The sequence below is a fragment of the Schistocerca serialis genome, chromosome 1, assembly GCF_023864345.2.
Source record: "Schistocerca serialis cubense isolate TAMUIC-IGC-003099 chromosome 1, iqSchSeri2.2, whole genome shotgun sequence".
Lineage (NCBI taxonomy): Eukaryota > Metazoa > Arthropoda > Insecta > Orthoptera > Acrididae > Schistocerca > Schistocerca serialis.
In genome coordinates, this window is record NC_064638.1 from 811,345,232 (window position 1) to 811,359,056 (window position 13,825).

Genomic DNA, 13,825 nt, shown 5'->3' on the forward strand with positions numbered 1-13,825 from the left:
TCTGCCATCTCGTACATATGTCTTTCAGTTATCATGATAGGAATTTTGAATACTGTGCGTAATCGGCTTAAGCCTTTGTGCTTTACAGCTTTCATTTTGTCACCGTTCTTAAATACTGTACACATTTCTACAACATTTTAATTCCCAGGTACAAATCCGAGCGCCCAACTGCTATTTAAGAAACTCAGCAATAATATTTTAAGGCTCGGTAATGCTTGCTTAAACAATTTAGAACTTATGAAACCACACTCTGAATTCCTCTTTTTATAATATTGACATCATCATCATCATCATCATCATCAGCCAGTTCAATCATTAAATGATGTGGCCTCTTCGAGTCGTGGATTCAGGTAGGCTTTCAGCAGTCTTCTCCAAGTGGGACGGTCTTGGGCAGTTCTCTGCCAGGTGTTACCAGCGATCTTCTTGATGTCTTTGTCCCATCTGTCTGGTGGTCTTCCTCTAGGACTCCGGTGCTCTCTCGGACTCCACTCCAGTACTAGCTTCGTCCATCTGTTGTCTTTTCTTCTTGCGACGTGGCCAGCCCACTGCCATTTCCAGGAACCTACTGTCTCTAAGATGTCATTAACCTTCGTCACAGACCGGATGTCATCTGCCCTTTTCCTGTCCTTTCTTGTATAGCCCAGCATTGATCTCTCCATGGCTCTCTGTGCTGTCCTAAGTTTCCCTTTTGTAAATGAGTTCAGTGTCCATGTCTCGCAGCCATACGTCATCACAGGAAGAATGTATTGATCAAATACTGCTTTCTTCAGATTTACTGGCATTTTTTATCTGAATACTTTTGAATTCTTCCCAAATGCTTGCCAGCCAAGCTTGATGCGTCGATAGATTTCTGGCTTTATGTTTCCCTTCACATTTATAATCTGGCCTAGGTAGACATATTCACTGACCTCTTCTAGTGGACTGTCCTTGACTTTCACATCTCGAGCTGGGACCCATTTGTTGGACATTACTTTTGTTTTGGAAAGGTTCATGTTCAAGCCAACCAGCTGACATTCCGATGCAAGATCTGTAACTAAGTTTTGGAGCTCTGCGAAGTCTTCGGCCGGTAAGTCAATATCATCAACAAATCTCAAGTTGGTAAGCCTTCTTCCATTAATTCCCTTACCTTCCCAGCTCGGTTTTGACATAGCCATTTCCAATACAACAGAGAACAGTTTTGGGGAGATGGGATCGCCTTGCTTGACACCCCTAATGATGCGGAATTCTTGAGTTGATTCGCCGATGTTAACATAAGATGAAGAATTCTCGTAGGTTTTCCTGAGCACTTCAATGTATGCTGCTCCCACTCCTTGCTCACTCAAAGCTTGGAGGACAGCTACGTGGCTAACGGAGTCAAATGCCTTTTCAAAGTCAACAAAGGCAACGCAGAGAGGCAGTTGGTATTCATTCGCTCTGCTTATGACTTCACTAACGGTCAGAATGTGGTCAATAGTGCTAAAATTGCTTCGGAATCCTGCTTGTTCTATAGGTTGGGCTGAGTCTAGGGTGGAACTAATTCGGTTTAACAAGATCTTTGTGAAAATTTTGTACAAAATTGAGAGCAAGCTGATAGGACGGTAGTTTTTAATATTGTGAATACTTCCGTTCTTGTGTATCAAAATAACCTTAGCCTTGTTCCACGATAGTGGGATTGAAAAATAGTGCAGGCAGGAAGTAAATACTTTTGCCAAGTGATTTATTGTTACCACTCCTGCCAGTTTGAGGATGTCAACGCTGAGCTCATCATCACCCGGCACTGTTCCCTTCTTCATGCTATCTAGAGCACACTTGACTTCCGATGGGAGTATATCTGGAACACTAGGTACATCATTTAATTTAGATACACTCAAATTTTCCCTTGGATTGCTATACAAATTTCTATAAAACTCTCTGATGAACTTCAAAACCTCCTCCTTTTCAGTGATTCGACTGTCATTTCCATCGAGTGCGATAATCTGCTTTTTACCGATTGTGAGTTTGCGTTTGGCTGACATTAAAACTTGTCTTGTTCTCCAAGCTTGCTCGTAAGGTATCTTCAGTGAATTTCTGTATGTCAGTTTTCATTTCTCTTCGCACTGCCTTACATAGTTCGGAATACGCTACCATGTCACGATCGGTTTGGATTTTCATTTCTCTCCTTTGTTGTAAAAGGGTTTCAGTTTTGGCACTAAATTTCTTTGGTTGTTTATTTTTTTGGCATAGGCCACAGACTTCTTGTGCACTTGAAACAATCATTTCCTTCAAATCACCATCTTTAATTACGTGTAACTTGCTTTGGAGGACTTCTTGGAATTTCGAGGAATGTTCTTCCAGGTTTTTGAGGTTGATATAATGGGGGTTGCTAGTCCCACATCGGGCGCCTCCCCAGGTGGCGGATAGGGGAAAGCCTCTCAGATATGGGTGGCACCGGGGAACTGAAATACCCGGGGTGGACCAAAACTAGCAGCGTGGTGGCGTCTGTACTCTAGTGGAGCGGCCTACCAAAGGCGTCTGTACCCCATGTCAGGGGCGGCCTGGAAATTATATCGCCAATCCGTTCTGAAGCAAGAGTGGCGATTATGCTTCTCAACTTCGAGTTATGTGGTGTGACATTAATGTTAAATTTTCCGGAGTAATAGCCCCACAGTCGGATCTCCGGGTGGGAGCAACTTTTATGTCCCAAACACCAAGTGGTGCTGAGAAGAAGATACAGACTCTTCAAGTCTGTACATATAACTGTCGCTCTCTAATAGGCAACGACAGACTAGAACAAATCGAGAAAGAGCTTACAAAAATCAACTGGAGTATTGTTGGTTTAAGCGAAGTACGCCGAAAAGGGGAAGACTGTCTCCGTTTGCACCCTGGCAACTTGTTTTACTTTTGTGGCGAGCCAGAATGAAGACTCAATGGAGTTGGGTTCTTAATCAACAAGAATATTGCTGATAGAGTATCTGTCTTAGAAGGAACTTCCAGCAGGACAGCTCGAATGGTCCTGAAGGTGTCGAATAGGGATAAAATACAGATTGTTCAGGTGTACGCTCCCATCTCAAGTCACCCTGACGAAGAAGTTGAATCCTTTTATGAAAGTCTGGATAGCACCTGTAAAAAAGGTAGCGATTGTCACTTCCAGATGGTCATTGGCGATTTCAATGCAAAAGTTGGCACCAAGAAACAAGGCGACACAGCGGTGGGCAACTATGGGATTGACGACCGAAACGATAGAGGTGAGAGATTAGTCCAGTTCGCTGAGTACACCAGTATGTCCATCATGAATACGTTCTTTAAGAAGCACCCTGGCCGAAAATGGACTTGGAGGAGCCCAAATTTCAGTGTCAAAAATGAGATAGACTTTATTCTGTCAAACATTCCGCAGATTGTAAAAGACGTGTCAGTGCTAAATCAGTTCAACACTGGCAGTGATCACCATCTTGTGAGAGCAAGGGTCGAACTCAATGTAACAAATGAAAGGAATACGGTCTAGCGTGAACCCGTCTTTTTTCAGTTTTTTCACATCTCTTAGTATAGGGTATATTCTCTCTCGTCTGCCATGAAGATCACTTTGTCATTTATCTAAGCATCTCAGAATTGTCTTTTATTTCCTTCTATTCTTGCTGTACCAGTACCACATTTATAAATACTTTTATCTTAATGGACTATTGCCACAACTTTGTTTATTTCAATAATTTGAACAATCTCCTCACTCCACTGCTTCAACTGCGTATCTGAAATTGCAAAATGTAATACAGGCCCATAATATACTGCGCAGCTCAGTGGACACCTGAGACAATTGGAACAACCAATGTGAAAACGTAACTTTGATAGCACAATTCAAAGACGTATCTAATGCATCATAAAAAATACGTATATCATATCTGCCGCTCTTCCTTTTGACTATATAGGCGTCTCACATTTACGGATCCCTTTCCCCTACAGACGTGTGTGAAAGGAATGATACATATTACTGAAATGAACCGAGTAGGATTCTGGCAATACAAATGTGATTAAGATTAAATGATTTCTCACTGAAGAAATCAATGTAGTGTGAAGCCCTGTCTTATGACAATCAACGCTTCCAATTGTCGCTATGTAGAATCATGGGAGACATGCCTATCTTTGTGTGAAACTTCTTCCGCTCGATTCGTATGGGAACCCATAAATTATCAACGTTATTGCCAGAGTACCTTGAGTACCTTCATGAATGACCTGTTGAAGGGAGATTATGTAGATGGGGGTAGCTGAAATGTTTGGTGTTTCCAAAGTCATCGAATCGAAGATTTATACGGTATACACAGAGAATGCGGGAAAACATCATCCGTTAGATCACAACGCAGAAGAAAGGAAGTGTTTGTTGAGCGATCGTGACAGACGGTCATTAGAGAGGACTATGACGGAAGATAAGAGGACGACACTGAAAAAGTTATTGCAGAACTGAAAGTCACACCGCGAACCCTGTCATCACTAGAACAACACGAAGGGAGCTACATAAACTAGGCTGTACAGGGATAGCTGAAATTCCAAAACTCACATATCAGTCATGGAAATTCCCGTAACAGGGAAACGTGGTGAAGAGGCTAAAAAACCTGATCTGTGGAGCAATGGAAGAAAGTCATTTGGGCCGATAAGACTTGTTTCACACTGTTTACAACTTCTGGCCGAGTTTAAGTCTTGCGTACGCTGTCCCAAGCCTACGATGCGGAATGCTTGCTGCCGAGAGAGAAACGTGGTGGGGGTACGGTGATAATTTGGGCAGCTATATTGTGGTAGTCCATGGGCCTCATGGTTACTCTATTAGATCTCATTACTGCCAACGACTATGTGATCATTCTGGCTGATCAGGTATATCCCATGGCATAATATTTGTTTCCTGAGGATGATGCTGTGTTCCAGGATGACAGCACCCCTGTTCACGCAGCTCGTATCGTCCAGGACTGGTTTTGTGACCATAAGGATGGATTGGCGCATCTGCCCTGGCCGCCACAGTCACCAGAATCCAATATTAACGATTTTTTATCATCTACATTTCAGGAAGGTGCCTGATCGTTATCCACCACCACCATCGTTACCTGAACTTGCCACCTATTCGCAGGAGAAATGATACAAGATTTCTTAGAAAACCATACAGGTGCTGTATTTATCCGTTTCGAGACAACTGAAAGCTATTTATAGTGCCAACGGTTTTCCTGTACCGCACTAGGCGTGGTAACGTGTTGTGTTTTTTGGTGTTCCCATATTTTTATCCACCTCCTGTATCTTTCCCGACAGTCGTAATAATCGCCCTGTCACGAGTCTGAACAACTTGACTCCATTCTAGACTCTTTACGTCCTCTTAGAGCGACAGTAAGCAGTTGGTTGGCGGTGTTGCAGGAGACAAGGGCCGCTACGTTACAAGAGCAACGATGGAGGGCAGCAGTCCCATGGTGATGGTGGGCGACAAGCTGTGCTTCGCCTCCCGGACGGGCACCGACATCTGCGTCCACGAGAACAGCAAGGAATCGCGCTTCAAGCAGCTCAAGCAGTTCAAGGTCAGCACTGTTCCTCATGACTCGCTAATCATAATTTTGAACTGACGATGTCACTAATACGACTATACTGATACACCGCAAGTCACCTTACCGTGTGTGGCGGGCAGCACTCCTGTTACCACTATCTTCCTTCCACCGCCTCCCCCCCCCCCTCTTTCCCTGCTTCATTCGCTAATGGAGCATGGGGAAGAATGAAACCACCGTATCAACTCTAATTTCTTGCATTTGGCGCTGTTGTAATTGCGCGCGAGACGTATGTCCGACTCTTCCCCGAAAATGCCCTGTCGGAATTTCAACAGAAATCATCTTCGTGATATACGGTGTCTCTCTTGAAGCATCGGCTAATCGAAGTTGACCATCTCCATAATGCTCTCGCACCACCTAAACTATCCTGTCATGAAACGCGCCGCTCTTTGTTGGTTATTGTATATTTCTTCTATTAATCCAACCTGGTAAGTGTCCCAGACTGATGAGCAATACCTAAAAAGCGACCCAACCAGTGTTTTGTAAGCCTTAAGATTTCTCCAACGAATTTTTTCCTAGTTTCTTTTATGTGGTCATTCCACTTTAAATCGCACCGAATGGTTACGCCTAGGTATTTTACAGTAGTATTTTACAGTTTCCAGTGACTTGTCGTCAATAGTGTAATCGTACAGTAGTGGATTTCCTCGCCTCTTTACGCCGACTGTGTTACATTTATTACGTTCAGGGACAACTTTCAGTCACTGCACCTGTCGTCGTTCCTCCACACGCCTTCCTACAATTAGTAACAGTTTTCTGGCGTTATTACGTTCTTATCGACAGTCGCATTATTTGCGATTAGTCACATGGAGACGACGACGTTATCCACTACATCATTTATATATATTGTAAACAGAAAAGGCTGCAACACAATTCTTTTGAGTATACCTGAAACTAACTTTACATTTGTTGATTTTCTTCCGTTGAGAGCACCGTATTGAATTCTATCTTTAAGGAACTCCTGAATCCATTCTCACATCCGCTCCGATAGTAGGTAAGCTACTAATTTATTTACTAACCGTCAATGTGAAACAATATCTAATCCCTTCCTGAAGTCAATGAACACGCTATCGATCTGGGTGCCGTTGTCTACGGCGCCCTGGGTGGATAGGGAGGGCTGAGTTTCGAAAGATCTTTGCCTGTGGAATCCACGTTGAGTGTTATAAAGGAAATTTTCGTTCTCTAAAACCGTCATGCTACGTGAACATAAAATATGTTCCATAATTCAACATGAGTTTGTCAGCGATACAGGCCCTTTGGCAATGTACATTTGTCCTACAACCCTTCTTAGAAACGGGAATGACCTCTGCTTTTTTTTCCCAGTCGCGAGGTATCCTTCAACTGTCACGAACGACTGTTCATTGCTAACAAATTGCATACCTTTTGCTTTCATTGTGTCATTATCAGACTGGTACGCCTTTCACCGTGCTCATACCCTTTGGCGTGGACCAAAAATACAGTGTCATTAGGATGCTCACTCTGTGAATTACACTGTTTTGACTCCGGAAACACCAATCATCCGTCTCTGAATTCCAACTTGTTTAAATAATTCGCTGAAAGTGATACCAGAAGCACTCTCCGCTATACACCGTAAGGAACATGGCATTAGTCTGTGCGCTGCTACCAGCTACATTTTGCAGCTCATGGTCGAACAGAGCTGATCTTCACAGATCAGATGTTCTCCACCAAAAATGTGTTTTCTTTTAATCAGTCCTCTGGTTTGACGCGACCCGACTTGATATGCGTTTTTGCGACAACCTTTCCATTCGCGACAGCACTTATGCCCACAGATCTCAAGAATTTATTTTACACACTCAACTTTCTGTATTTTCCAACAACGGTTGTCCTTTGTGATTCGCCTACTGCTTTCACCATAAGAATAAACTTGATGTAAACATTACACTATGTATTATTCCATATTTGCTGGAATGTCACTGGATTTCGTTTCACGTGGAACGGAAACCGAGTTGTCTTGAAATCAGTCACGTGCGATAGTAAGGACAAGTTTTTACTATGTGTTACGAGCATGTCGGCTCGACGATACTACGAGACAACAGCTTTATCGGCACATTTAATTTGGACAGCACTGACCAGACAGCTTGTCCAACTTACCACCAATAAAGTGAACAGTCGCAGTTAAAACGTGGAAAGAGACGAGCTCAAAAAAATGTAGCTTAGAATGTCATTTAATTTCCAAACAGAATGAAATAATATACAGCAAAACTCCGGCAATGCGCATCTTAGACCAGATGGGTAACAGAACATGGTCTCTTTCATACATAACATAGTACTGTGAGTATAAACAAGTGATGAAAATTCTTAACTTCAACACAAAGTAATTTTTCTGCTTCAGCAATGTGTGATATAAAAGCATATTGCAGGGATTCCATCGTATTGTTAAATTTTGAAGCCCGTCCGTATTACTCACAGTCAGTCATCTGGTAATCTCTGAAGTTCCCCCATATCCGAATCCGAGGAATCCATTTAACTACTGGAACTGTTGTCTGCTACATCGCATAGATATTTCTTTATTTAAGATAACCAATTTTGACAGACTTTGTTGTCATCTTCAGCTCTTAAAACTCTTTTTGTTATAAAACGTGTTCATTTTACGTTGGACCTCACATCAAGTTGTCACGTGAATAAAAATCAACACATTATAAAACATTTGTCACAACTAAAATATTTAAAAACATAAAGCATCTTGTGCAAATGACCATGTCCATATATAAATCACTCACAGATGCTTGTTGCGTCGGAAAAACACAGTTCACAGTACAAAAACTGTTTACATTAGCTGGGTATATTCTCACATATGCCTAGCTTATGTAAACTGATGTGCTCCTGTGTACTGTGTTTTTGCGATCAACAACAATCATTTGTGAGCGATATATATATATATATGAGACTCTCGCCGGTGGCGACACCTACAACGTGCTGACATGAGGAAAGTTTCCAGCCGATTTCTCATACACAAACAGCAGTTGACCGGCGTTGCCTGGTGAAACGTTGTTTTGATACCTCGTGTAAGGAGGAGAAGTGCGTACCATCACGTTTCCGACTTTGATAAAGGTCGCATACAGCCTATCGCGATTGCGGTTTATCGTATCGCGACATTGCTGTTCGCGTTGGTCGAGATCCAATGACTGTTAGCAGAATATGGAATCGGTGGGTTCAGGAGGGTAATACGGAACGCCGTGCTAGATCACAACGGCCTCGTATCACTAGCAGTCGATATGACGGGCATCTTATCCGCATGGCTGTAACGGAACGTGCAGCCATGTCTCGATGGTTCAAATGGCTCTGAGCACTATGGGACTCAACATCTTAGGTCATAAGTCCCCTAGAACTTAGAACTACTTAAACCTAACTAACCTAAGGACAGGATTCGAACCGGCGACCGCAGCAGTCCCGCGGTTCCGGACTGCAGCGCCATGTCTCGATCCCTGAGTCAACAGATGGGGACGATTGCAAGACAACAACCATCTGCACGAACAGTTCGATGACGTTTGCAGCAGCATGGACTATCAGCTCGGAAACCATTGCTGCGGTTACCCTTGACGCTGCATCACAGACAGTAGCGTCAGCGATGATGTACTCAACGACGAACCTGGGTGCACAAATGGCAAAACGTCATTTTTCGGATGAATCCAGGTTCTGTTTACAGCATCATGATGGTCGCATCCGTGTTTGGCGACATCGCTGTGAACGCACATTGGAAGCGTGTATTCGTCATCGCCATACTGGCGTATCACCCGGCGTGATGGTATGGGGAGCCACTGATTACACGTCTCAGTCACCTCTTGTTCGCATTGACGGCACTTTGAACAGTGGACGTCACATTTCAGATGTGTTACTACCCGTGGCTCTACTCTTCATTCGATCCTTTCAAAACCCTGCATTTCAGCAGGATAATGCAAGACCGCATGTTGCAGGTCCTGTACGGGCCTTTCTGGATACAGAAAATGTTGGACTGCTGCCCTGGCCAGTACATTCTCCAGATCTCTCACCAATTGAAAACGTCTGGTCAATGGTGGCCGAGCAACTGGTTCGTCACAATATGCCAGTCACTACTCTTGATGAACTGTGGTATCGTGTTCGAAGCTGCATGGGCAGCTGTACCTGTACACGCCATCCTAGCTCTGTTTGACTCAATGCCCAGGCGTACCAAGGCCATTATTACGGCCAGAGGTGGTTGTATTGGGTACTGATTTCTCAGAATCCATGTACACAAATTGCATGAAAGTGTAATCACATGTCAGTTCTAGTATAAGATATTTGTCCAATGAAAACCCGTTTATCATCTGCATTTCTTCTTGGTGTAGTAATTTTAATGGCCAGTAGTGTATATATAAGTCATTTGCACAAGTTGTTTTATGTTTTTAAATATTTTAGTTATTTCAAATCTTTTATAATGTGCTAATTTTGATCCGCATGACAACTTGGCGTGGGGTCCAACGTAAAATGATCACGTTTCACAACACAAAAATTTTTAAGAGCTGAATGTGACAGCAAAGTCTGTCGATGCCGGTTGTCTTAAATAAACAAATATTTATGCGGCCTAGGCTGTTGAATGCTTTTATCAAGTAAAAAAAATGGCTCCTTCGGTATTTCAAAGTAAGAAAATTCAGTCTTGCTATTTCTTGCGACAAATCCCTAACTTGGATCCAGATCATTTCTGTTGGTTGCAAATTGGAGTGAAACGGTAGCAAGTGTAAAATGGTTGCATTTGTACTGCGTGCCCGATGCACTGAAGTCTATTGTTTTCCATGTTCTACGACGTTAATCACTCTGATCCGTATGAGACCACATCTGTATAAATAAAGAGTATCTGATTCTTCACTTCTGTCCCACTATTTAGTTTGTAGTGTTTTCTTAATTTAAACTATTTTTATGAACAGTCTTTTATAAAATATCGATAAATATCTAACGAAATCTGGAATTTTGCATGTGATATATAATTAGAAACAAGAACACGTGCAATTTTCGTAAAATATGATTATTAGACATTTGTTACTTAGCATATATTTGATAATTTTTATATTTAGATGATGCAGGTACTCTTTGTTTTCTCATTCACTGGGAAAAAGTAAAATTTATGACTCTCGATTTTGTTCAGGATTTCTTAAGTAACTCGTGCGAAAGGATGCCTCCTTTTCCATTGACTTAGTCGAGACCTGGAGATATACATGTGTCTTACGTTTGCATTCCACACCTACATATTTACTGCTGAAAGTTATATCTGAAAAATGCCAGAAATTTGGTATACAATATGATAAAATCTGTGGGCATGGAGTCTTCCAGCCACATTCATCTCTCTGCCGGCCGAAGTGGCCGTGCGGTTAAAGGCGCTGCAGTCTGGAACGGCAAGATCGCTACGGTCGCAGGTTCGAATCCTGCCTCGGGCATGGATGTTTGTGATGTCCTTAGGTTAGGTAGGTTTAACTAGTTCTAAGTTCTAGGGGACTAATGACCTCAGCAGTTGAGTCCCATAGTGCTCAGAGCCATTTGAACCATTTGAACCACATTCATCTCTCGCTATACCTTAAACCTATTTTCACTACAATTCCATTTCCTGAGTTCCTGGCCAATTTTCATTAACTGTTATCTGAAAATCATCTCAGTACCATTGCCCAATTTCGACGATATTTCGGTAGCGTGAAGTGTTATCTTCAGAGTGCTAACAAGATGAAGAGAAGATGATAACACTTCTCGTTGTCAAAATATTGCAACAAATCGGTGATGAATACTGCTGAATATCACAGAGTAGTTCAGAACCGTCCTACACCTGGAAAATTATTACCTCTAATATGGTTCTACTTTATTTTCACAAAAATTGTTCACGTTTTCAGGATACTACGCTTAGTTGCGGACTGGGAGTGTCTAAGTAAATTTTTTTGGTACATTCAGCACATCTTCAGGGTGACATGAATACTACAAATTCTGATCTCGTGTGGTGAAGGGAGCCATTTTATCACGTAGCAGTATAATTACTGTCTGTTCAATGCCTTCATTAGTTTCTGAGAAAAACAGACAGTCCGATCAATAGTTTGCTTGATTGTCTTAACACGGAAGGCGTCGCCTACATCGAAGGCGTAATTCATGGTACTGATGTGTACTCTAGAGTTGTAGCACACTGACCGAAGAGCCTGTCACCAGCTCTCCCTTCTGAGGGATTCAACAGGCGGGAAAGGAAGAAAAAAACTGAGTACGTATGCGATGTGTCGAAACTTATTTCAGGAGACTCCTCATTGACAACAAACATAATGTTTTCTCTCACAGTACATACTGAGGACCGAGAAAGTCAGGGGAGTTGCGGAGGAAGGGTCTTTCATTTTATTTCAAGGCTGACATATCACAGGAAAAATAAAGAATAATTCTAAAAAAAAAAAATGCAGCAGCTGTCAATGCTGCTATGTAGCATGAACGAATATCGGTTTTGCTCTGCCACGTTCATCCATAGACAGTCGTTTATGTTTAAAATTACATTTAGCTTTCTCTGTACAAGGATGTTTGTTGTTTTTGATTGTGGCAAAATCTACCTAGGCTGGTGGTGCCCTACAGCAAAAACTATGTAAAAATGAACAAATTTACTGCAGTTGGGCCTAAAAATTAATTCAATGTAAACAGCTTAGGAAGATTAGAACTGAGTTTGTTTTATGTTACTTACGTCGAACATCCTGCATCATTTTAAAACACTACTGATTGCTTTTGAAGAAGTTCATATACCCCGAAATAGTGAGCAAGAGTAAACACCTTTTTGCATTTCGAATGCGACAGAGTAGACAATGTAGAATACTAAAACCACACACACACGCACACACACACACACACACACACACACACACACACAGATCTAAATATTTCGGCCACACTGATGCTTAAACACAAAGCTGGAGATTTACGAAATCTGTCAAAGAAGTCGCACCTGGAGTGTAAAAGTATTTCAGTACACTTATTATACGTTGAATGAGTATTAATTATAACTAACATAAGCAATTAAAAACGTTTTATCCTTAAAATATTATAGAAACATACCAGGTGTACAACTTCGCCTCTGCCGTTTGCCGATAATTGGCGACAACGGAAGTATCGGTCGGAAGAAACAGATCGTAGACGTCAGGCATTCAGCTTGGACCTCGGTCAACATAACCTCATTCAAACATTAGTCGATTTGTGTCTGCATCATAAAGTTGTTCTTGATTGAAAATGTCAGTTTACGAGCCTGATTCTCGTCATTTGCGGGAGGTGTTACTGTTTTGTTTCACTATGAAGGAAACAGCGGCTGAGTCTCGTCGAATGCTCTCTAGTACATATGTTAAGGACGCTATTAGTGAAAGAAAGTGTCGTGAGTGATTTCAACGCTTCAAGAACGGCGATTTTAACGTCGTAGACCGGCGTAGTAGTGGAAGAGAGAATGTTTTCGAAGATGCAGAATTGGTGACATTGCTGACTGAAAACTCGCGCCAAACTCAAGACGAATTGGCACGATTAGTGTGAGTGACACAGCAAGCCATTTCAAAACGTCTCAAGGCTATGTACATGATTAAGAAAGAAGGAACTTGGGGTCCCGTGTGATCTGAAACCAAGAGACGTTGAACGGCGTTTGTCTGTTTGTGAACAGTTGCTTCAGAGGCAAAAACGGAAGGGATTTCTGCATCGCATTGTGACCAGGGACGAAAAATGGATTCATTACGATAACCCTAAACACAAAACATCCCAGCCACGCTTCCACGTTGGCGGTCAAACCGAATATTGACGGCTCCAAGATCATGCTCTGCATTTGGCGGGACCAGCTCGATGTCGTGTACTATGAGGTGTTAAAACCAAGTGAAACAATCACAGGTGCTCGTTATCGAACGCAATTTATGCGTTTGAGCAGAGCATTAAAAGACAAACCGCCGCAATATAGCGAGAGGCACGATAAAGTATTTTGCACCACGACTACGCTCAACCCAACGTTGCAAAAGAGGTCAAAACGCACTTGGAAACGTTAAAATGGGAAGTCCTACCCCACCCACCGCATTCTCCAGACATTGCTCCCTCGGACTATCACCTGTTTAGATCAATGGCGCATGGCCTGGCTGACCAACACTTCCCACCTCATGAAGAAGTCACAAATTGGATCGATTCGTGGATTGCTTCGACATATGAGCAGTTTTTTCGACGCGGGATTCGTACAGTGCCCGAAAGATGGGAAAAAGTAGTGGCCAGCGATGGAAAATACTTTGAATGATAAGTGTGTAACCAATTTGTTTCATTAAAGCCTCAAATGTTGGGGAAAAAACAGCGGAAGCAAAGTT

At 42.4% G+C, this 13,825-nt stretch overlaps 1 protein-coding gene across 1 annotated transcript in view; it reads left to right on the forward strand.

Annotated features, from left to right (window-relative positions):
* LOC126484181 (myosin heavy chain kinase B) overlaps window positions 1-13,825 on the forward strand; it is an 81,208-nt gene that overhangs the window by 63,354 nt on the left and 4,029 nt on the right. Inside the window, exon 4 of the mRNA XM_050107594.1 lies at window positions 5,344-5,501. Coding sequence (XP_049963551.1) covers window positions 5,344-5,501 — 158 coding nt within the window. The remainder of the gene's footprint in view (window positions 1-5,343; window positions 5,502-13,825) is intronic.